This window comes from Nestor notabilis, unplaced genomic scaffold (assembly GCF_000696875.1).
Source record: "Nestor notabilis isolate BGI_N333 unplaced genomic scaffold, ASM69687v1 scaffold8259, whole genome shotgun sequence".
NCBI classification, from domain to species: domain Eukaryota; kingdom Metazoa; phylum Chordata; class Aves; order Psittaciformes; family Psittacidae; genus Nestor; species Nestor notabilis.
Window position 1 is genome coordinate 24,673 of NW_009942355.1, and position 24,988 is coordinate 49,660.

Sequence of the window (24,988 nt, forward strand, 5' to 3'; positions counted from 1 at the left end):
GCACCGGCTCCTGTGCACGCTGCGCTGCCCCATCCCTGCCCGGGGCTTCGGCTCCATTCAGGCTTATTCACCCCTTTGTAGTCAGCTCCCTTGGATCTCGTGATGAACGTGTGCGTTGCCTTCTCCCACCACATCCCCATGTGTACTCCACATGCAGGTGGTCAGCCCTGAGGCGAAGGGCCACCACTGTGAGCTGCTTTGAGAGAAGGCACAGCCTTGACGATCGCGGTGTGTTCCAGATACCTTTCCCTTTCCTGGCCAACGTATCCTAAATGTGCTGTGTGACGGTGTGGAATAGATGCTCGCACAGATGGCTGCTCACGCTGCACCTAACAAAGTGTTTCTTTTATTGCCATGCTAAAGAAGCCTTGCTGGGGGCTCCTCCTTACCCACTGAGGGGCAGTTTGGCTCGATTCTGTTTCGCCTCCGTGTGTTTGTGGCATGTAAACATCAGACTCCGGCGTGGCGGGTGGTCGTGGTGGTGTGGTTGGACACCATGAGGCCTGGAGCATCTAAGCATGGAAAAAAAAAAGAACGAAAAAGAACAAAACCAAACCCCAAAAGCCCCAAGACCCACATTCCAGTCGTGCTTTGAAGTTCTTGCTTCTATCCGGTGACGGATGCAGCTGTGTGGTGAAGGCCTTGTTCTTGAAATGAACCAAACCAGGCTTTTGAATTGAATTTTCTGGGTTTTTCTTGTTTTGTTTTTAATCCTTTCGTCCCCACTTAGAGCGCATCCAGCCTTGTCTGCAGCACTGCCTTCCCTCCCACCCCCCGTTCCCATTCCCTAGGGAAACACAGGCGTCAGTCCAGTGTTGCAGGTCATGTTGTCCTTCCCTGGCAGCCGTCGGTCGTTGAACGTGTGCATGTTGATCACGGCGTCCGTCTTCACCATGACGGGTGGCTGGGGCTTGTGTTTGACCCGCCGCTGGCACGTGAGGGACAGCCGGATCTCGTCGGCCACGGCGCTGCAGAAGGAGCGCTGGGGAGAGCAGGGACAAAAAGCACCGTTATTCCTGGCACAGGGTTCTGCTAATCCCGCCGGGAGCAGGAGGATCTGAAACGGGGCTCTGCAGAGGGCAAGCACGAGGTTTAGGCTGCGTTTAAGGCATCAGCTGTGCTTAGTGGGACTTCAGTGGTGTCAGACAGGTTGACCCCTGTCTCCTTTGGTGAGAACTGTGCCTTTGACGCACTAAATCCTGCAAAAAGGCAGAGCTGTGGGTGGCTGCTGGAGCGCCAGGAATGCGTGTGATCCCTGCCGGGGGTCTGCTGGATTTATGTGCTGGGAATCAGAGGGCTGTCGAGTCCTGCTGGGCTTGCTAGTGGGCAGTTTTCCTTCATCTATCTAGTCCGTCACGTGGGCAGCTTGCTTTGATTTCTGCTCGTGCACACAAATGCACTTTTCCACTTACTGTACCGTGACACGCAAGGAAGAGGGAAGCCCGTAAAAGCCGTTCTCCCGTTTCACCAGCACTAATCAGCCACCGTGGGTGGGACAGGCTGGTTGTGTAAGTGTTGTGAAAAGCTGGTCAAAGAGTATGAGGCTTCCTGGTGGACCCTGACCGGTTCCTTGAGGCTCTTTGAACAGGAGGGGGGAGAAGAGATGGAGACTTCATGCACTGTATACATTACACCTGGGATTTGCAACACGATCGCATAGGACAGTGGTGAGTGGATATAACAGCTCAGGAAGGTCCCTCCCAGGGAATTCTGTCTGTGTTCTCATGACTTCTGTGTCGGCTTGCTCAGAATGACCCTACAGGTGTTGACTAGTGTAGTTACTGCAGCTAATGGTGGTGCAGAGAAACGGAGGAAACCGGTACCTGCTCTCGCTCCGCTGTTTTGCGCAGCTTGTAGATGAACTCCACCATGGCCACGAAGACAGAGAGCACCAACCCTGCTGCCAGCACGATGAAAATGCCACCGATGTTCTGGATGCCCAGGGCACTGGCCTCCTTGTTCTCATCCTCAGGGCAGCCGTTCCCCCGCCACCACTTCTCCTTCATGACATGGAGCTTGTCCTCCTCCTGGAGCTGGAGGATGGCAATGGTGATCTTGTCCCTGTATGGCGACCCTAGGGAGGGGGAGCACCATTACGCACAGAGGGAAAGCAGGACAAAGATCACACAAAGTAGGGAATGTGTCTGTGTTAAGCAGGGCTGTTCAGACCCCTCTTGGGCCGGCAGGCACTGTAAGCATTGGTGTTTGGGAATTTGCTGTTGGGAGTGGATTTTCTTAGTCATGGCTGTTGTATCTGTGGCAGTGAGCCCCCCCCAGGTACCTACAGAACCCCACCGCTGTCACTTACCCATGGGAGTCCCGATGCCGTAGCCTTTGGAGTCGATGAGCCCCCCAATCTGAGTGAGGTTGCAGTTCCTCTGGGTGATGTACTCGATGGTGGTTGACTCCATGAGCAGAGCATAATCCGCCGTGAGGGTTCGCTGGATTCCTTCCTCGTTGTTTTTGACAAGTGCTGTGGGTTTGCTACTCATGAAAGCCCACATTTTTTCAAATGTGGAAATTTTGGATTTCTGGAAAAACGACACCCCACATCCCCAAAATAAGAATTAATCTTCCATTTGCTGAAACCTGGTAGCTTTTCAGGAAACAACAATAATGAATAGCAGTTTGAGAACAGATTACACAGTGGAACTAGGACCAGTTTGACCTTTTCTTAACTATCTCTCTGCTTTCATGCCCAGCATTGTTTGGCTTCGTGTTGTTGTAACAAGAGGCAAAGGTCCAGCACTCTGCCCATTGTGCAGACACTCAGCACAAAGCAGCCCCGCTTCCGAGCCCTTATCCTGCAGCTGGACCTGAACTCCTCGTTCACTCCAGTGATGTGCAGGAGACCCTGCCCCGATGCCCTCAGAACTTGCTAGCGTGGCAGGCTATCAGCACATCTCTTTAAATGTATTAGTTTCCTAAGCAGGACTTGGTTTATGCTGTTTCTGCACAATGAGAGGAGACAGGGAACATTTCAGGGGGCATGCTTTTCTCTCTTGCACACGCTCTATTATATTTTTGTCTTTCCTCAAGCATTGCAAGGAAACATGTCTCCTCTGAGATGTGTGCAACTGCCAAACACGTTTAACATATCCACATAAACAGAGTCATAGAAGTATTCAAGAAGATTGTCTTAAGGCTAAAAATAAACAGGGATATTCTTCCACTATCAGCAGGCGTTCTGGTAAAAAAGGAGGAATATGTTTTCTAGCTTCTTGTTCGTGTGAATGTTGTTTTCTTCTTCTACAAAATATGTTGCGTGAGAAGAAACAAGGTTCTTTTATGTCTTTCCGTGATATTTGAAATATACCATTTATCTATGACCACCTCCTGAACTGTCCCTGTGTAGGTTGTCACAAAAGACATGACTGGCTTTAGACTAGAAAGAGTCCCCGGGAAGGTCCAGCAGCTCTCTCTTGAAGGACCCCCTTTGCTGGTCCCTGTATTCCCATGGGCTCACCACACTAGCTCCATGCACTCAGCTGAGCTCTGGAGAAGCACTGGGATGTAGAGGCTTGTGTTCATGCTGCTGCCTGCTCCTTTATGCACCATTCTTCTTTTCTGCCTAATTTCTTTTTTCTCCTACATCTTTTCTTGCCTTCTTGTTTTGTAAGAGGCAGCTTAGCCAGACAAAACCTCCTCCTCCTCCCCAACACTGCTGAGCAAGAGCCTGAAGCTGGCTGATAAGTTGGAGGGGCTGATAAGTCTTTGTGCTTTGCCTTGAATAAGGGTAACTGCTGACCTGCAGCTGCAGAGGAGTCACTACGGCAGAAGCTTTATCTCCTTTCAGGTCTCTGTCCTTCCATAAGGGAGCAGGAGATGGAGCCCCAGCCCATCCCAACTGCTGCTGTCATGTCTCCCCCTCATTTTTGCAGTACCACCCAAAATGTGCCAGCACAGGTTCTTCTGACAAAACACTGTAAGTAAGGGTAAATTGGCTAAGAAAAGAGTCCCTTGTGATGCTTTCCATTTCAAATGCTTTGCTGTCCACCTCCCTTTATTCAGCTTCTTTAAGTTAAACAAAAGCTTCACACCCCAAAGCTGCTTCAGTAGCACAGTGACAAATGCTGTTCCTCTGTCTTTAACCCTGTGGGCTCCTGACTGAAATATCCACGGACTCATTTCTTCTCAGTTAAAGCTCATGTCATAATCCACTTGATGAATGTGCAGTAGTGGATATGCTGGAGAAAACTTCATTCAAGAGGCAGGATAATCTCCCTCACTTGAAAACCTGGACCAGTGCCTGTAAGGTAGATTTGTGGCATCTATCAAACCTCAAAGAGCAGCAAGAAATGTAGCCTCCAAAAGGATTATTAAATATCTGTGCATTACAATGGGTAATTGAAATGAATAGCACACTCAGCTTGCTGATAAGACTTGTTTAACATTTATATAGTTCACATCAAAGGCCTCTGGGTTCACTGGCTCTCCCTTTCTCTCCTGCTCTTCCTGCATTTAATGCTCCTTGGGTGTTGACACAGTGCTCTTAAACAACATCAGTGTTCTCCAGTTTAAAGCATAGAGCAAAATAAACTGGCAAAAAATCAATAGGCTGCATTTAGTGAAGCTAATAGGACTTGCATGAGGCATTGTAGCTCTTCAGGCAACTTAAATTACATCAGACAGTGCTCCCTGGAAGAGAAAAACCACTTTTCTCTTCTCTTCTTAAATCACTGCTTTTGACCAGCTGAAAGGACTTAATTGTGTTTTGAAGTTGCAGGAGGAGCCAGGAGGAGTGCCAGGGGATGGGGGCATCCATGGTGGGGCGAGCATCCTCTCTGGCTGGAGCTGCCCGTGCTGCTTGCAACAGAGACCTGCCAACACGGGCTGAGCCCTTCAGCAGCATCCCAGCACAAAGTGCTGCTGGTTGCAACAGCCTCATCTTCCCAAAGATAAGGTGGAGGTGGCTCCTTCAGGAGGGGGCAGGTCAGGCCCCTGGAACAGGCAGAGCAGCTCAACATACGGCTCCAGTCAAGACAATCTCAGGTTGTCCCCGTAGTCTAAAACCTGCTGCTTCCTCACTGGGAATTTATTTCTTATTAGTTCCTTTCCCTTCACTAACAGGAGATAAGGACACTCCTTTTCCAAGTGAAAATGGCCCCACTGTAATTCTCCGCACAGCACCTGCAGGTTGATAGACGGGGCTATTTGTTCAAGTCCAATCCAGCAGCAAATGTCAGTCACTATGAGAGCTGTTTCCAGCCAAGAACCACTGAGAAACTGCAGTGAGGAGCGTCGGGTGCTCCTGCTCCCACCTACCTCAACCACTGTGCATTTTCCTATCAGGGGAAACGTTCCTTCCTCCCCTCCCTCCTGGAATACTTCAGCCAGACTGCAGAAGTGGTCACTTATTTATGGGAATTTGCATGACATCACCTGAGAGTGTGCCATAGGAATAAGCAAACCCACCTTAGCAGTAACTTAATAACCCATAAAGAATGCACATAAATTGTGTCTGTTTCGCTGGACTCCTTTGTGTGTGTGCACGTTCCATTTCGCTGACTTCTGATTTTGCATCTTAAGAAGAACTTCTCCCTAAGATCTCATCTCAATCTCCCCTCTGGCAGGTTAAAGCCATTCCCCTTGTCCTGTCCCTACAGGCCTTTGTATGGAATGATGGAGATTGTTGCTAATAAAGGTGGTAGTTTAACGCTGCTGACCACGGCAGCAGTGGTTCACTCCAGGGGCCCTGTCTCCCACTTACACATCTCCCACCAATTCATGGGAGCGGAGGTTCTCCTCGTGTTGGCTGGGATAAATAACATCGGAATCTGGTCCCCTGTCCTCTGCATCTGAATACACCCCTCATTAGTGTTATCTGAGATGCACGTATTAAACGCTGAGCACCAGCCCCTCTCAATACAGCAATTGCAATGACACTGAGAGCGCCTCTGAATTCATTCTTTAGAGTCACAGCTCAGAAGCTGCCTTTAATAACCAGCGCTTCAAGACCAGTCACGCAAATAAATTAATGGAATAGTTTAGAGGAGCCACTACAAGGCATCTTGCCAAGACTTATATGCTTTTTTATCAGCAAAATTGGCAAGACAGTAACTTTCAGGCTTAAGATTTTCAATCCCAGCCTGTATGAAAAAATAAATTGATTTTCAGCAACTGAAGATACTTACTCTTGAGGATTTAACATTTCTGTACGAATGAATATATACGTACACACACACACACACACACTTCCACACCCGTGCTCCACACTGCACGTTAAACCCAGCATTTGTTCAGAGAGACAGCACCCTCTGCAAGATGGGATGGATTTCTGCTTGATTTATGATGAACACTCGATGATCTTCCTAAATTAATTGATCTGGGTTTATTCCTGTAACTCGATCTGCTTTGCCAGGGAATAAATAGAATAAACAGCTTCTTTGAGGTTCGTTTCAGGATGTCAAAATCTGCCACTAGGCTTGGTGAGTACTTCGGAACCAGCTCAGGGAACAGCGTGCAAGGCATTTGTCTTCTTCCTCCTATTTCCTTTTGCTCCCCAGGATGGTGCTCTCCTTCTGCAGCCCCACGTCCTGCTTTGTCAGACCTCCATGTGCTGGGGGGGGGCGCAGACCCAGGTGGGATCTGGCTGAGGACAGCGATGGGCAGAGCCGCAGGCACAGATGAAGGGGCAGTGGCTTGGGGGGGATCCGTGTATGTAGTTTGCAGCTTCGTTAACACGGAGAAGCAGAGTAGTGACTTCCTAATGTGAGGGGGACTACTTTGCAGAACAGCCCCACAAGGAACAAGGCAGCAATTTTGAGAGGTCCAAGTGCATAATCCACAAAAGAGGTGAGATCCCAGTTAGGATGCTGCCATCAGCCTCTTGTCCCAGCAGTGAGTCTGTTCAGCAAACTGAGGGAGTGCTGGACCTTCAGATCTCCAGGAGCTTTTCAAGAGAGAGCTGTGGGGCTCTCTTGATCTGGTAACCCCCTTTTTAGCAGAGCAGAGGAAGGTGATGTGAAGCCTTGTTCGCCACTCCTTCAATCCCACCCATCTGAAGGGATGCGGATCCTCTGCAGACACTGGGGTGCTCATTGCTCTGTCCCTCAGAGCTTTGTGCTGTTTGAAGATGTCCCCATGAAGGTGGAACTGGCAGATCAACCTCAATGCAGCCACTGGGGATTTGCCCAGTCATTTGGCAAAGACCTTGTTGAGGGGCAGGAGGAATTTACGCTCTCCCGTATCCCTCTGCACCTGGGGACCAGTCAACATCCTTCATGATGCTCTCACTGCTCCACTAATTGAAACGCTTCTTAGAAGGGACATCCCTGAGAATTCACCTCCAAACAACAAGGGTAATAAAAGAGGAAAAGGAAAACACACTGTGTCAATAAGCCCTGCCAGATGCCCATTAGAAGTCTGAGGAATGATTCTGATGGATAATGATATGAAGCAATAAATATACTACATCCTTGATGATTTCTATAAAAGGCTGTTTCCTTTTATTCCCATATAAAACTCTTATTGGAAAGAGCAGTTAAAACACATCAGTAAAAGCCTGTCTTTCCTGAGAGCTGTTGTAGGTTTCTATTGCTTTTGGAAGGAACACAATGCACCTGGCCATGCCAAAGACAAAACCGCATGCACCAGCTCCACTGCAGAAAGCAGAGTGACCTGCAGCAACCTGCTATTCAGAGTCCCATTGTCATTTCCCAGGATGAATTATGGACCAAACCAAATCAAATCCTCCATGTTTCTTTATCAACCTGCATTGCTGCCTCTCAAAGTGGAGGTTCGGGGAGAACAGTGGGTCCTTAACCAAGAGAAGCTGCAGAAGAATGCTGCTGTTCCTGGTTATTAGAATTCAGCACATGGGTTTCCTTTAACGAGTCTTGGCAATTAAACTGCTGATGGCCCCGTCTCGCTGCCTTACACTGGGCCTATTCAAATCACTGCACTATTCCAGGCAGAACCTGCTTTTTAAAGCCTGAACTGTTTGTCGTGCTTCGGCCCATGTATTTCCTTCTGCGTTAGGGTGGCTGGGGGGGCCAGCCCCATTCCTGCACCACAGGCTCTGCTCTGCCAGTGCCCCTCCTGCCTTGCTGCCACAGCCCCCAGGGAGAGCACTGGCATCCGTGGGTGCTGCAGCCAGCCCAGCTCTGCCTGTGCTCCCATGGGACCCCCACTCCGAACCTTGCCTCAGCACACAGCTTTTTGAGTTCATCATGCATTTAAATTCTCCTCCCAGCCAGCGTGATCATCCCTTAGATTAATCACCCTCATTTCTATTCCTTTATTCCCTCTCTTTTTCCTGAAGTGTTTTTACAGGCCAGCTGTGGTTTTAAAAGTCTTTTTAAGTCTCTGGGTTTCTTTCCATTTTGAAGGCAATAGTGAAATATGAATGTTCTTAGCACCCTCCTCTGCAGTGTTGGCTGACTTCTGAAATTAATTATGCTTTAAAGAGAAGAAATTAATGTGATTTGGTTCTGATGCATTGGTGGTGTTACCTCGCACTGGGTTTCAGAGGTTAATAAAACTTGATTACATTAGTGTGAGTACCTGAAGGACAAGAAAGATATCTCAGCTATAAGAAATACTGGTCAGGGAGGGTACACTGCAACATCTGCTCAGCTTTAGGTTTCATTTGCTCTCTCCTCTGTCCCTGGAGTCTGGCTGGGGCAGCCTCAAGGGCTCTGTGGAACCTTGGTCAAAGTCCTGACAAGGATGCAGGACTGAAGCAACCAGCTGCAAGGAGAAGCAGTGGTGGCTTAGGAGGCTTTTTGTCTTTGGTTCTTTGTTCTCACTCCCATTGGTCTGGGAGCATTGCATCTGCCTGGTCTCACCTTGAAGAAGGTCATGGTAGCTCCATCCTTCACTGCTCCATACTCTATTTTTGTCTGCTTTGCCAAGTCATCTGCCGAGTCGATGGGGGACTCCATCCTCTCCACTGTCAGGAAGGCAGCAAGGTTGGCCGTGTAGGACGAGATGATAATTAGGGTGAAGAACCACCATATGCCACCAATGATCCGTGTAGACAGTGCTTTGGGCATCAGCTCCGAGCCTGGGGTGGGAGAGGGGAAAGGAGAAGGAGGAAAGAGGAAACAGAGAGAAAGAACCCATTTTATACATACGTATATACATTATATAGATAGATCTGTGTATAGAAAGGATTAGGTTTCACTGTCAGAACTGTACCAGATACATAACTGAAGCCAACTGGTTTTGAGGCAAATGATCCCTACATGTTGCATGCAATGGAATTAGTGGGGTTTGAGTAGAACCCCTTTCCCTTCACTGCTGACCTCGTGCAGTGCCCAATGGACAGGCAACATTCCAAGTGCAGTAATTAACCAGGCTGCTTAGATGAGATTTAAATAGCAAGCGATTTATGAACTTTTATGAGTGTTTTGTTCTGCCATTTAAAAAGGGCTTTGCTTTTCTATGGATTCCTCTTCAAAGCCTCACTCCAGGGAGTGTGTTCAAATACATAAGGTTTGAAAAAAAAAAATCAAACAGGAGAAAGGAACTATCAGGGTCCAGTACTTTGAATACCAGTTAGAAGTGGGGAAGCAGGAGATGCCACAGCATAAAAGGTGTAACTGGTCTGGAATGACTTTTACTGAGCAGACATGAAGGACTAAATGGGTTGTGCTATTTTTGTAATTGCCCAAGACACCTTTTAAAGCCAGGAAAGAGCTTTAGGTTTGAAATGACTGTGTTCAGAGGATATATCCAACCTGGAATGTGCAACAAAGATAGGGCTTTGCAAAGCCATTTTAAGCAGTGAGGCATCAAAGCATAGCATGGAGCATGGTTTTTGTCCTGGTGCAGCAAGGAGGCACTAGGAAGCGGAGGAGCCTTGGATACTGAGGATGCTTCGGTTCTTCTCAAGATCCTGCTTCTTTCCCATTCCATCTCTTGCCCTTTGATGCATCGGGCGGTGCGACATCAGTCCAGCTTTGAAATCTTTTTCTTCTTAGACGCAGAGCAGAGTTAAAAGGAATTCAGCTCTTTTCATTTATCAGCTGCTGATAAGAAGGTGATTCATCCAGCTAAACCATCTTGCTGGGAACTGTCACTGGCCATCAGGGCAGCGAGAGCTGGGAAGAATCTCTAATACCGCTGCAGCAGCAGGAGGAGCACGGAGCAGCAGCACTGCACATGCCACCAAGCCAGTGCTGGGCTTCTTTTGCTTTCTGGGAATAACTACTGATACATGGTAAACTAAAGTGTGACAATTGTTTGACATTTTCCACTTACTCCTATTCCTGGATTTTCTGCAATTAGATTACAGCTGAATGTCATTCCTTCTTTCAGAGCTGCTCACAAGTTCCCCCTCTGCTGTCTTCCTAACTGATTTACTCTGTTCATTCCACCTCTATATATTCCATTTGCTCCATTCCATCCACAGATATGAATGTAATCCCATCCATGTCCCATTCCTAAGGTCCCTGTCAGTATCGATGGGTACCCCAGTAACATAGAAAGCGTTCTGTCTCGCATGTGGTGGCTGCTGGGCTGAGCTGCCCAGCGGAGCTCCTCACCATCCTCTCTGCCCCAGCAGCCTCTGCCCGGTGCTGGAGGGGCTTTCAGGCCATTTCCCAATGTTCAGAATGACCAGATGAGGATAAAAACAGAGACAGACCAGAGGGCAAGATGCCCTGTCTTCTGTAGAAGTTGATCTAAAGCAGAGCAAGCCAGGACAAAGATCCTAACGTGAAATTGAATTACCAGGAATAGGAATTTACAGAACCTGGGGGATGCTGCCGAGTTTGGTGAATTAAGCAGCTGAGGGAGATGATGAAGGCAGTGCTCCTCCTCAGGGCACGCTCCAGGGGTGCTCCTCCGTGCACCCCAGCAGCAGCACACGTGTGAACACGCCACTGCTCCGTCATGGAGCTTCCAGATGGCACCTGCCAGAGCGTGCACGCTTCATTAGTGGTGATGATTGCTGCGTGGTGGCACAGGGGTGCCGGCAGCCACCTGCAGCTCATGGGGTTGGTGATGTGTCTGAGCTGGCAGGATGGGGCTCTGCCCCGCAGGAGGTGACTGCACAAGTAGAGGCAGGTGCCAAAAATAAAGACAAAAACCTGAAAAGCTCCGGCTTGTTCTGACACAGGAAAAACCAGATGGTTTTCTTGGCATAAAGCCCCTGGACCATGTCCTGGGGTGCTCCAGACAGGGCTCAGCCCTGGCAGGCATGCCCCTCTGTTCCTCCATCCCTATTGCAGGCATGGTGCAGTGGTGTCTGCGTGGAGGTGAAGTTCGAAGGGAGGGACTGACAACAAACGCAGTCACCAGGAGCTGCTGAGGTGCAGATCACAGCTGGATCCCCCAGGATATTGTTGCCTCATCAGCCCTTTGCTGGCCTTGGCCCCAGGACCTCCCTGGGGAGCAGGTCCCTTCGGTGCTGCGGTGCATCAGGAGCAGTGGGCACTGAGCGTGTCCTGCACAGTGGGTACCAGGAGGTGCTGGAGGAGAGCTGCATCCCCTCTCCACACCTCACCCAGTGGGTCTGTGAGCAGACCTTACCTTGCTGCATGAGCGCTCCCATCCCAAACCAGAAGCTGTTCAATAGGGTGAAGTTGTTCTCCACGATGTCTGATCCTGGGTTGCAGGGATGAGCATCGTACCACTCGTATGGGCTGAACCTACAGCGGCACATGGAAAGCGAGAGCTTGTTAGTCAGGATGTGGCATGACAAGACTCTAAAGGAGCAGGAAAAAAAGAGCTTTAATACATGTTGTGCTGCTGTGGGGGGCCTGCTGACCCCTTCTTTGTGCATAGCTCTCTTAGCCAGGATCTGGGGAGGAAGCTCAACATCAATGTTTTCAGAGCTGTTTATTTACATTTTCTAAGAGCCCCAAATTTTGCAGAGATTAAATTAAAAACATAATTGGTGTAATTGCTTTAGAGCCAAGCATTAATTATCATCTCTGCTTCCTCCTGAAATCCCTGCAGCTTCACAACAGCCCTTGCTCAAAGCCCAGCCCGCAGTTTGTATTAGGTACTTGTCTCTGTGTTTCTTTGTCAGATGTGCTGCTGCCCAAGGAGAAGTCTTGGAGTTCAGTTTCATGGTGTCCTCAGTCAGAGAGGTGGCTGGATTTGGAGCTGCCATCCTCATGCACCTGAACCGAGCAGGGCAGGGTGCAGGAACACCCCACCATGGGAGGTGGACGAGGTGCAGCACACAGGACTTTGTCCCTGTGAGGGTGCTGAGGCGCTGGCACAGGGTGCCCAGAGAAGCTGTGGCTGCCCCATCCCTGGCAGTGTTCAAGGCCAGGTTGGACACAGGGGCTTGGAGCAACCTGCTCTAGCGGAAGGTGTCCCTGCCCGCGGCAGAGGGTTGGAACTAGAAGAGCTTTAAGCTCCCTTCAACCCAAACCAGTCTGGGATTCTATGATTTTATCATGCTATGTCTTCTTTTGGTTTAAAAACCTTATCCTAAGTACCTGTGGTCTCACTTTTTGCTTCTATTTTCTATGTGCAAGACACAGTTTAACGACCTCTCTTCTCCTCATCTCTTATTGTGCCTTTCTGCAGCAGGGACCACTGTCTGCTCTGAGCTTCCGGAGTGCAGAGGTCTTGCTCAGGCTGCACCCCAAAAATCCTGCTCATTCATCTGACTGCTCTCCTCCCTCTGGCTTTTCAATAAGAGAAAACCAGAAAGGAAACCAAGAATCAGGCTGAGCTCAGACCTGGCTTTACATGCTGTCTGTTCCTTGGAACTTGCCCTAAATTTATGCAAGAGGTGTATAAAGGATGGTACCTAAGCCCTTTCTGTCAAATAAGACCAGAATTCAAGAAATAGATGAAAACTTTCTTGGGCTGCCGATGATAGAATATGAAACGGAGCGGGAATTGGTGAGATCAAATGAGCCTGACAAGATGACACAGGGAAGAACTTCAAGGTCTCTGAGTGAAAACCTACTGGTGCTGCTCAAATTATAAAGAAAGAGCCAGAAAACTGCAAAGCAGTGACAGAGCCTTCAGTGCTTGAAAGTGAGTGGGGCCATTAGTGGAAGGAGAGGGGTAATGAAGGAAGGAGCGAGCGGGGCTCATTGACCCCGTGCAGCTGGAGCCATAATAAATGGGGGCTGCTCAGGATTCACCCTGTGCTCCCCTCTTCCTCAGGTGTGGAACAGGAGCTGCGAAATAGTTCATCAAAAACCAGGATTATTCTCTTGTCTCTTTTTGGCCTTTCGGCAGGGAAATGGGAGCATTTCAAAGAGGTTTTAAAGCTCTGACACAAACCACTTTTGAGCCTAAATTGCATCTCCAGAGAAATTTCTTATGGATGAATATTCAGGCCCCCACCCCAGTGGGCACCCGGAGGGGATCAGCTGCACTTTGGAGGCTGTGTCAGTCTCAGCCTGGTGACAGTTCACATCAGCCACTGCACAGTCCACTTGCAACCAGTCACCAGACAAATTACCCACATGAAGCCTTATACACTGCAAGCACTGATGGCTCTTTGGGGGCTGGGGGGTGTGGAGCAGAGGCTCCATCAATAACTAAGGAAGACTGATTAAAAGGGGAAATGGATCAAATACATCCTTTGCTGGCCTCTAAATAGTCCCTAAGTTGTTTTAAGTGGCATTGACCTATGATTATAGCATCAGCAGAGGGCTCTGGTGCCTAGTTCAGGAGACTCGCATTTCTGAGTTAAGGCTTTGCTATTTTGATTGTGGTTTTCTTTTGAGAATTGGATTTTAGAGGCCTTGCCGGGGTCAAAAGCAGATACAGTTTCCATTACTTCTGAATGCAGTAACTATTTTCCCCATGAAATCTCTTGCTTTCCATCTCCATGTGTTAAAAGATCATTCTTGCAGAACCTTAATTACACTGAACACTTGGTGTTCTTTGAAAGAAGAGGAAGACAGAAGCAATATCAGGAGTGAAACGTGACAAAACCCTGTAATTGCAATATCTTTTAGGTTTAATTTCAGCCAAAAAATAGCCTGATAGGAAAAAACTTGTTGCATTACATCATAACTGCTATGATATAGAGGGATGATGTGGTTTGTTTCAGGTCATTTCAGAACAAAACAAGGGACTAAATCACAGTTCTTCAGGTTTTTATCCCTCAACACCAGCCACATCAGGCTGGGATCCAGTTGAATGCTTGAGGGCCTGAGGCTGCTCCCTGAACACAGCATCGAGATTTCTCGTTATGTACAAGGTGATGTCTAGAAGGTGTTTTCATTTCCCTCAACCTTTCCTCAGTATTTACTGCGATGAATTTTATGTGCAGATACAATTTGCCCATTTAACATGCTCTCAGAATGGGACAATTTGAGCTGGATTTGGCCATCATACGGGTTGGGAAAAATAAGCTCATAAAGGTAGAATTGTATTTGAATTGTCACTCCAAGCCGCAGAAGCAGTCTGATACTTTAGGGCATTAAAGCCAAAGGCATTATGGCAGCAGAGCCCATCTAGCTGTGTTCTGCATGGCTAACAGAGACAGAAAGTGAAGGAGTTCTATCAGTCATGGCTGTATTTTCCCTTTTCGTAATTACCTCGGGTTCATTCTCCCAGATGAGGATCTTTTCCTGCCGAGAGTGTCTGGTTCTCTCTCGGCCACAAACGAGTTCTCTCGCGGACACAAAGCAACTGCTAAGCACCTCATCCTGCCTCGCTGGAGGCCCCAAGTGTCTTCCCAGGGGCTTCAGCCAGGGCAGGACAGAGCTGGCAGCCAAACCAGGACACCTTTACGTGGCCCTGGCACTACCTGCATCCGGCTGGGGCTGTCTGAGAGGCAGAGCTGGTGGGAGGCTGGAGAGATGCGGTGATGGCAACACGACTCCTGTCCTCTTATAAAATCATAGAACCACAAACTGGTTTGGGTTGAAGGGACCTTAAATTTCATCCTGTCCCAGCCCCCTGCCACGGGCAGGGACACCTTCCACTGGAGCAGGTTGCTCCAAGCCCCTGTGTCCAACCTGGCCTTGAACACTGCCAGGGATGGGGCAGCCACAGCTTCTCTGGGCACCCTGTCCCAGCGCCTCAGCACCCTCACAGGGATGAAGTCCAGAGCATTGCACCTCATCCATCTGCCATGGTGGGATGTCCCTCATAAACATCCTCCTGCACTCTGCCCTGCTCAGTTTGGGTGACTAGGAGTGAAGTGCAACCTCTCCAGCTCCGCACTCTGCAGAGGAGGGGGCAGAAGATGTACCTGCTTTCCCATCCCAGATGCTTTGGAGCACTAATGCTTTCTGCTGAGCCGAGTTTACTTTGACAACTGCTGTTATATGTAATTAGGATATTACATAGTGAAATCATCTCTAAATGCTGCTGTGGACCTCAGGGATGTTGAAAATTGCAGATTTGTTTTAACACGAGGGTTAATGGGTTCTGGTTACTGCAGTTTCCATTTAATCTTTTTGACTATGTGAAGCCAGTGGATCAGATAGAAGCTGCTTTGGAGGAATGCTCTGAGGAAAGTCCCTCACAGCAGCCCCTTGGGCTCTGTGTCCAAATGCAGGTTTGTGCTTAGGAACCTTCCCCGGGCACAGTATTTAAGGAAGATATTTGCACACCCAGCGAGGGCTGTGCATGGCCAGGGAGGCGAGTGCTTTGTTCTGGTTTGAAAAGGTGGAATCAGCTCTTGGGAGCAGCCTGGTCTGTGCGTCTCATCAAAGGCTCGGTGAAATTAATAACACATGCAAATCTATGCTAATTCTTCTTTTAAATATAGGGGGTTAAACATGCTAATTAGATGCGTATTAATTTTGTAAACAGGAACATTGTCTGATATGTAGCAATGGATTCTCCATTCTTTTGATATAGGGAAGGGTTTGTGGGAGCTTTGCTGGTGGAAGGTTTAGGGGCAGGAGCTGGACATGGTGCAGGACCCAGTGCGGAGGCTGGGTGAGAAGTGACCTGGCAGGAGCACGAATGGGAATGATGGAGAACAGGAAAATTACCCTCTGTTATACCAGGAGGTGCTAATGAAATGGAGAGGCAACAACATTCCTACAATCATAAAAGAACGTGCATTTAAATTCTCTTCTACCAGCAGTCTGCTAAATGTGTGGAGCTGCCTGCCCTGGTACAGCGAGAGAGGCTTGTGTTAACAAAGCAAACACACACAAGCATTTAGTGTGGTAAAGCAGTACAAAGGGTAGAAAACAGGCTCTTGCTAGCAAAGAAGGAAACAAATTTCCCCTGTGGATAGCTCATCTTTGAGTGTCACCACGGAGCTTGCATCACCTCTGCAATCCCCTGAGATACAGGTTCCAAAGAGCGCGGGGCAGGAGAGTCTAGCGCTTGGGAGCACCCGCAGCCGAGAGCACAGCCGGCTTTGGGTGATGGACCAAAAGGCATTTCATTATCAACACAGGTTTAACACGCCAGGCAGCAAAACGGACCTGAGCATGGGGAGGGTGGCTTGTGGCACGGCAGCAGATGTGGTGTGGTGGCAGCCGGGTTTGGCGGCACCCGCGTCGCCTTACCTGGCTATGACAAACAGCACGCAGCTGACCCCCAGGTAGGCGAGGAGGATGTACATCCAGATGTCAGGAGACAGGGGGTTGAGGAAGGAGAACACGCTGGGGTTGGTCCCGTTGGGCTTGCGGTACAGGATGCTGACCCCCAGCGTCATGAAGGGCTTGGAGAAGTCTATCGCCTTCTCCCGAACGTGGGTGATGGTGAGAGGAGCAACGGCCAGGTCAGCTTTCTGTGTGCAACGAGAGGGAGAGAGGAGGAAAGCATTAGGAATTGTTTGCTAATTCTGCTCCATGGCTCCCACTGTATAGGTGCTTGGCTGCTGGTAGCCACTGAAATACAGTGCAGACAGCAGAGACACTCCAGTCGCTGCAGCTTTTGCCCAGACGCAATGAGCTCATTTTGATGGGCTCTTCTAACACGATGAGAAGAATTGTGTTTTGCAATGGCATAAGATATCTGTGGTCCTCACTGTGCCTGCTTCTTGCTACACAACTCTTTACAGCAGTTTGCTGTGTGCACGTCCCACTGTTTGCAGAGATGATCTGTTTTTGTTGACTTTCCTTTCAACACTGCTGCAAGAGGAGAGAGTCGCAGAGGGAGGCCACTCCAGAGCGCACTTGCAGGGAGTAATATTGTGGCAGCATGAAGTAAAAGCTTCAATTTCTTTCCTCTCAGTCGACATCATGATACAACTTGAAAGGCTTGTTCTGAGGAAGCTGTGGCGTGGGGTGGGAGGGAGGATACCTCACACTGTTCCCCTTCCCTCTGCCTTCTGTCCCTGCAGCTGCAGCCCCACCGTGGAGATGCTTTGCTTGGTGGTGGTGGATTTCACAGCTTGTCGTGCTGGAAGTGTCTGAGCTGCATGAAGAGCTTCAGCTGAGCATGTTCTGCATCCTGACTTCTTGTCTGGCTTGTGTTCCTGTCTGTTGTTTAACAATTCCTATGCTAGATGCAGTGCTAGGACAGGTACAACCTCTGTTGTTGTACAGAGCTGCGTTCATTCCTCTCACTAAACATTCATCCAGGTTCTTATAAACCACTTCAGCTAAATACATCCAAGGCTGCCTCAGTGGCAGCTGCCTTGCTCGGGGTTTGCAAACCTCTGTACTTCCAGGGAAATGCAGGCACACGAATGATGCTGAAGTTGAGCAGCACCCATTGCCCGGCATTCCCATGCAAGATTCATCTAACAGCTGGTTCTGGAAATTAACATTCTCAATTACCCATGAGTGATAATTACCAAGAGCGACCGTGGATTTGTCATCACCTGCAAACTTTAACTCAATATTAGCTGTCTCGCTAGAACATGCTTCGCTCCAGCAGATACTATGGGTTCACTGTAGAAATCAGCAAAGACCCGTGGCCTGAGCTGTGGAGGAAGGTCAGGGAATGGTCTCGTTTAACCTGGTAAATCTGTGATGAAAGTTAGTGTAATATTTAGAAATGCAGGAATTGGGCCTTTTTCTGTGAGAAGAGTTTCTCCATGAGCTTTTATCCATTAGAGGCGTGTGTGTGTGTGCAGGAAAAGGGTCTCCTCTCCAAAGAATGTGGCTTTAAAGGTCCTGAACGGAAGAGCTGCAGGAATTCTGTCACAAGGGTAAAAGCGATGTGTATTGTGCAACCTGGTTCTTCAGCTGAGCCCTGGTTGGTTCCCTTCCTTTTCCCTTTCCCTTTCCCAGTGGTGACACGTTTTTAAATCAGCTCGGTACATAAAGGGTCTGCTTCAATCAGGGCCATTTGCCAAAACTCGGAGAAAATGGAAACAGTATTTTCCCAAGGAGCCCTTTTGTGGCAGCTGTGGCTGCGGTGGCACTGACGGGCTCTGCGGGATGCTGGGTTTCCCAGTGGGCAGACGGGAGGTGGGATGCAGAGCCCGTATCCTGGCTGCCAGCAGATGCCTGGTGGTTTGTACCTCGTCTGCTCTCCCCACGTTAGAGCACACGTGTCACAAGGCAGGAATGGCAAAAGAAACTCAGGGTTTTAGCATCTCCATCCCTCCTGTGTGGGTGTCCTGAGTCAACAGGGAAAACTGAAGGAAATACTGAAGGATTTGACTATGGATTTTTCTGAAGGAGGAAACAAATGAGCAGTTCTGTGGTCAGTGCTTGCGAGCAGCTGCCTGGCTGAGAGCTCCCAAGCCGCATTAGTCAGAGCGATGCAGCAAGCTACCTAACAGCCAGGAGTTTATGCTTTAGCACAGAGAACGGAGAGAGGGGAATCCGCTCGGATGCCCACGGATCAAAAGTGCTTTTAGTGCAGAAATCAAATTTTACTGTGTCGTTTCAGCAGCTCCTGTGATTTGATCACAGCCCCGTGTCCTTGGCAGTAAATGTCACACCCCATCAGAAGGGAGTGTGTATTAGGGAGCCTGGGCTGGTGTGGTCTCCTGAGCTATTACAGCCAGTGCAGGGCTGCACTTCGATACCCTTTTATCAATGCAGATTTTTTCTGAAGGTGGCCTCTAATTAAGGGTTTGCTGACTGAGAGGATCTAAATCAAACCCCACCAAGGGTGAAGCTTTCATTTGCCGTGCTCTGACATTACAAACTGGGAAGTCAATTACCAAGCCCTGGCTGGTTCCTTTACTCAGCCCCAGCTTTTATGCTCTTGCACAGGAAGATGGGTTTTAGTGAAAATGAGGAATTATTGCAAGTGCCAGTGGCTTAAAGGCCCTTGTCCAGCAAAACCACTTAAGCACACGCTTCTGTTTTACTGGATCTTGCATACCTTCCAAGCCTTACATATGTTCTTAAGTGTTTTGCTGAATTGAGGCCAGAAAGATGAATTTTGCCAAGGCAGCTACACAGCAAATGCAGACACTTCTCTGACACACCGCGAAGGGTTTGGATCTCCCTACCCACCCAGGGTAACAGCGTTTTCACTTGGGTGGAACTGATGCAGGTTCACCGGGCATTCAGTGGGTGGAGGATCACATTCTCTGTGCAGAGATTTGGCTTTTATCAGGAAATGCTAAGTCTTATCTTCAAGTTCTCAGTTATCACAAGAATGGGTCAGAGCAGCTCCTGTACAGCCATGGTTCTGCAAGGAATCCTGCAGGGTCCAACCTCCACCAGAGGAGAGCTGCATGTGAGGGCCAGCCCAGCAGAGCCCCCAGACAGCATAAGCACCAAGATAAATATTGATTCCAGACAAGAAGCTGCCTCTGCGCTTATTTTGCCAATCTGAGTTAGGTATTTACATAAACTAATTACGTGTGTGTTGCCTGAGAGACAGAAATAGTGCATATTTGACTTATTTAATTGTTATTCAGGTGCCTGGCTGGCAGCAGTGACACTCATCCAGTGCCAGCGCTGGGGCTGTGTCACTGCCCTGCCCCAGGGCCCATCTCTGCCCCTTCTGCTCAGGTGCTGTGCCAGGGTCCTGCATCCCCATGGGTCTGCTCTGCCTCGCTCCTGCATCTTTCTGCGCCTCTCCTTGCAGTGGAGCCCTCATCCGGGCACCCATGGGTGCAGATCCTGGGGCACTGGGGAGTGACATGAGGAGGCTACTCTCACTTGCAGGCATCAGAGTGCTCTGCTGCGTGTCCCATGCCCACATCCCTCCCCTCTTGCTGGCCAGGGACAGGAAAACAGTGTGAGAAGTGATGCTCGAGGAGAGCGGGGTCATGCCCGGCAGCATCTGGGGGTCAGTGTTAATGGTCTGACTCCAGCTCTTAATGGCTGCTCTTACAGTTTCCATCCTAATTTAGACATCATTTCTGTCAATGAATTTATTTAATACCAGTGGTGAATTAAGAACAGATGTCACAGAGAAAAGCGAGCTCTAAGCTGAAGAGGACAAATGAGGACCTTGAAGACCTCTTGTAATCTTTTCTTTTAGGAAGTTCTTCAGGGAGGGAACTGCCATTAATTGTACCCAAGGGATGCCAAAGGCTGCAGGATCCCAGGGAGAACAGTGCTATTTTTAGAGACAAGCCCTGTCCTATGAATTCCTTACAGGCGAACAAACCATGGGGAGGGAAAGGCAGGTCCAGAGCCACCTGAAGAGGCAAGCAGAGAACTTGGGGCACGCAACGTGCACTTCCATCACCTGGATCACTGAATATGATCAATATGAATCCACCCAGCTTGGCTTATTTCCATCTCCTCCCTACCGCTGAGCTCCTGCAGCGTCTAAACCAGAGGTGAAGAATACTTCACCCAGCAAAATTCTTTTTCCCCTATTCCTGGCCCAGTGGCTTCCAAACGAATCCCCAGTTCACCCCACTTGAAATAAACATCCACCAGTGCAGGAACATCAATGGCAATGTGGCAATGGGATGCAATATGTATTTCTGCCAGAATTTACTGTCAATAAATGCCCACTTATTGCGAAAGTGTTAAATCAACTGTCATAAACCCTCCCTGAGGATAGATATTACATCCTCTCTATAGTTACCACTGGCAGGGATTTCCATTAGAAACCCTGTTATTTTTCATACCTTTTCCATTCCCACGTGGAGGTTCGGATTGAATGGGAATTTGATATGCACTTGTCTCAGCACAAGACAAGTTCTATTTGTGAACAAGTTTGTGCAAAATGTCCAGAATGGCTCATTCTGCTGGTTTTATGGGATTCTGCCCACAGACAACGGGAGATTTGCAGGTGTTATTTTGCCAGACAGCTAGGATTTATAAACCAGAATGGATGGGCCGCTGTGCGCAGTGTAGTTCTGCTTGTATCAATGATAATTTCTATGAATAAACATCAATAGCAGCTCACTATGGATGAAAGGAGAACTGGCAGTTGCCAGGTTCCCTGTTTGTTATGGATGTGTGACACAGGAGCTTCTCTGTGTCACCTGCGTGCCCCAACCCCCCCCCAGATGCCGGTGTTGTGAGAGTTCAGCTTTCATGGTTCATCTGATTGAGGCTTCTCTGTGGGAGTGACCAGAGAGAGTGACAATAAACAAGGAGCTGCTGTGAGGACAGATTCTGGTTCTCCGGGGAATGGCCTGAACTACCTCAAAACAGGGATTGTTTTGTGATGAAGCCCAGCAGCAGATGAAAGGCAGCGGGACAGGACTTCTGCATGTAACCACATGAGCCTGCCTTCCCCAGATGTGATCCTGTCCACCCGGCAGATAGGGTCATGCTGTGAGCTGCTCTGACTGCTGTTGCTTTTCCTGTTTATGCTTAAGGCCAGACTAGAAACAAAGCAATTTTACAAAGGATCTTTGCACAAGGCATTCCGGCATGAAGGCTTTCCTGCCTGTGGCCAGGCATGTCTGGATCAGAGAGGAGAGGGGAAGCAGAGTGATGCCATGAGAGCTCACTGAGTAAACAGCCCGTCCTCCAGCACGTGTGCTGTGATTGCACCCTTACCCAGCTCCTCTTCACTGAATTTCAGCCTCGGCTGGGGCTGTTCCTGCTACACAGCATCTCCCACAGCTCTGAGACCTTCCAGCGATAACAATCACCATTTCAGCCTCTTATTTCCCCGCAGGAGCACCCTCTCCTGTGCACAGGACATTCGACCCAGCCTGCACATCAGCTCAGCCCACCAAAGCTGGTGCATCTCAGGGCTCAAGCTTCAGGTCTGGGTTAAGTCTTCACCAACGCACAGACTTTGTGCCTAGAGTTAATCCTGGCTGGGCTGTTTGGAGCTCACAAAATCCTCCCTGCTCTATGCTCCCACCTGAATGATCCTGATTCTTTCATGAGAAGGAGATGCTGGATCTGGAGGCAAGCCAGCCCAGATATCAGACTCACAGAGGGGGCAGCCCTGTTTTCATCACTACAACTCTGTTTGAATGCCGTCTCCAACACTTTTCCTACTAGGTGTGAAATAAGTTTGAACTTTGCCATTGCAAAGTGCCAATCAGTTGTTGCTTTCTCCACACACACCGAAGATGCTTTGCTGCTGAGGACGGGCCCCATCTGGTTGCAGTTTCACTTTTTGATGCTTTATATAAACACTGCTATAAAAAGCAATGACATGCAGATAAAGAAAATAATGGCTTCATACAGGCTTTGGGCAGTGGTTATAAATCGCTCCAAGGCATTCGCCTGTTAGAAAGCAGAGGTCAAACCTGATGCTACAGTAAAACTTGCAAGAAGAGGGGACTTGGTCCTTTCCTGATGCTGTGTGTTAATTAGCTTTTGGAAGAGCTAGCCAAGACACATTTCACTGCAGGCTGACCATGAGTCTCATGTTCCTTAATGAGGTTGTTCCTCACACCTTCTCAGTCGGTCTCTTTTAGCTGAGTGCAGCTTTGGGAATGGCTGGAAGCCTCCTGAGAACCCTATAACATCTTGCGGGACATTGGAAGTGACATGGTTTGGACTAAAAGATGGTCTGGCTTCTCTTCCCTAGATGTTTGTTATTTCCTTCTTTGGAGCAATTACTTCTTCAGAGCCCTGCTGTACAAACACTCTGCAGTGAGAGCCACAGACCCTGCACTGGCAGCGGGTGCAGGAGCCGTGTCCTGGAGAACACTGCCCACGACTGCTGCCTGTGCTCTGCATCTGCTCAGCTCCGCGTCACACACAGCACTTGCAGTGGCAAAGTACCAGTGTCTTCAGCTGGGATGCTGTCACTCGTCTGTCTTAGCCAGGCTGTTGCGTAAGAGACTCTTCAGGGTGTATTTTGAGCTGCATGGAGTTTTCTGGAAGGAGAAACACAAAGGCAGGTTTGCACAGCCTGTGGCGCAGTGTCCTTCTCCCCACGGGCTGTCCTTGCGTGCCCTCGCTGCTCCTCAGGGTGAGCCAGTGAAGGACGGCGGCGCTCTTCACAAACTGATTAAGCATCACTCTGTCCCACAAGGGACATAATCATCATCATCTGCATTTACAGATGGAGGAAGCATTGCACAGAAGCAACTTGTCCAATGTCATTTAGGGCAGACGAGCCTAGTCTGGAAACACAACCTGGATCCTGGAGCCGCAGCTCCACAGCCTCACCGCCAGTCACTGCTCTGGTACCTCCTCCCAGCGAAGCTCCTTCACTGCTGGGACTCACCCAGCAAACACGTTCTTCTCGCAGGAACCGGGGGAGCATCACAGCTGCTGCACACATGGGTTTGGTTTTGTCTCCTTTCTGCTTTGGGCAATGTTTTCAACGTGGAGGCAGGAACTTGAGAGGAGGTCCAAGGGCTGCACGACTTGAGGAGACCAGGAGAAGAGCACTGTGTTACAGCCCTAGGACTGCTTACATGGCTGCCTGTGCTGCAGAGATCAGCAGTCAATTTTGTCCTGATCTTTTCTTCCAGAGACCTTTTCTGGGAATCAGAGGTTCGTAAAGACACCAGCTTTCCTCGCCTCCCTAACAGGGCTTCTGGGATCACAGGATGTGCTGGAGGCAACAGATGTAATTAGAAAACTGAGCAGCCTCTGGCTGCGAGTCGAGGTTTCAGACTAGGTGACTTTTTGGTGTCGGTGAGAGTAAAGCTGCCACAACAGTTTCACTGGTGCTTAATGGGCTTTGAGAAGTGGCTTTAGAATGGGCTTTTCCTTTTAGGAGCTCTGTTGGAGCTCCATGTCCCGGGAGATTGTAGAAAATAAGCTGCCTTTATAGAAAAAACCAGATACATGAAAGTGTGTCCTGCACATCTGCACTTGCAGTCTGGATACATCATCTGGATCCAGCTGAGCTGGTCTGGGATGTACCTGGGGGCCCCGGGGCCCCTCGGTGTTGTGTGTCCTGGCCTGGGTTTGTCAGGGCAGAGCAGCAGCATCCTCGGAGGGGGGGAACAGGGAGGTCCACGCTGCTCCTGCCCCAGGCAGGAAGCTCGGGGACATCCCAGGCACAGCCCCCCCAGCAGCCCCCTGCCCGCACCGCGGCCGGGCCTCACTCACGTGGTCGATGAGCTCCTTGATCATGCCATTCCACTGCCCCTTCTCGTCCTGCGCCCCGTATTTCCCGTCCTCCACCAGCCGGATCTCGTAGGTGAAGCCCAGGATGATGGCCAGCTCCTTCAGGAGGTCGATGCAGTAGCCCTCAAAGCGGTCGTTCCCAAACAGGGCCGTGTCGGACTTACGGAACATGACAAAGGGCTCTTCCTGCACACGGGAAGGCAAAAAGTCCCCGTGAAGGCTGAGCTGTGGTCCCACAAGGTGCAGGCTCTGCAGGCAGGGCTGGCACTGGGACAGGCTGGGAACAGATTAACTTTGCACGGTGCTGATTAGCAACCTTGGTTACCCCACAACATTTAATTTTGTCTCTTCTGAGCAGCCAACGGTTTTCCATTTAGTAGGATTTCAGGGAGAAAAATAACCATTTCATGCTCTGGAAATGAAGAGTGTCGAGAAACAAGAGAGGGGGAGGACAAACTCAACCCCAAGTTCCACGCAGCAGAAATGCAGCCAATGCGTACTCCAGTGCCTGTTGTTTGCTGTAGCTGCAGCAAGCAAGAGGCTGGTGGGTTAAATATAGGGTGAGGGAGCAGTGAGAGCTGGTGACCAGCCCAAAATGTTCCCCAGTTCAGCTCATTTTCCTCTTTGCTGTGGGATATGGGCCCCTATTGCTACCCAGGGAAAGTTTCTGCTTCAGTTAGAGCTGCCATGGGAAGGCTGGGGGGTGTCTTTAATCCCAGCAGTGCCAAAACCACCAGCACGAGTGAAAAACAACTAACAAAGCACTTTCCAGC

The 24,988-nt window shown here is 49.4% G+C and overlaps 1 protein-coding gene across 1 annotated transcript in view; it reads right to left on the bottom strand.

Moving 5' to 3' along the window:
• Positions 1–684: 684 nt before the first annotated feature.
• The window catches only part of LOC104411036 (glutamate receptor ionotropic, kainate 3), a gene marked incomplete at its 5' end in the record, with an annotated part of 45,934 nt that continues 21,630 nt past the window's right edge, over positions 685–24,988 (bottom strand). Inside the window, 7 exons of the mRNA XM_010021361.1 lie at positions 685–982; positions 1,824–2,074; positions 2,309–2,531; positions 8,790–9,007; positions 11,479–11,597; positions 16,407–16,630; positions 24,198–24,401. Coding sequence (XP_010019663.1) covers positions 788–982; positions 1,824–2,074; positions 2,309–2,531; positions 8,790–9,007; positions 11,479–11,597; positions 16,407–16,630; positions 24,198–24,401 — 1,434 coding nt within the window. The remainder of the gene's footprint in view (positions 983–1,823; positions 2,075–2,308; positions 2,532–8,789; positions 9,008–11,478; positions 11,598–16,406; positions 16,631–24,197; positions 24,402–24,988) is intronic.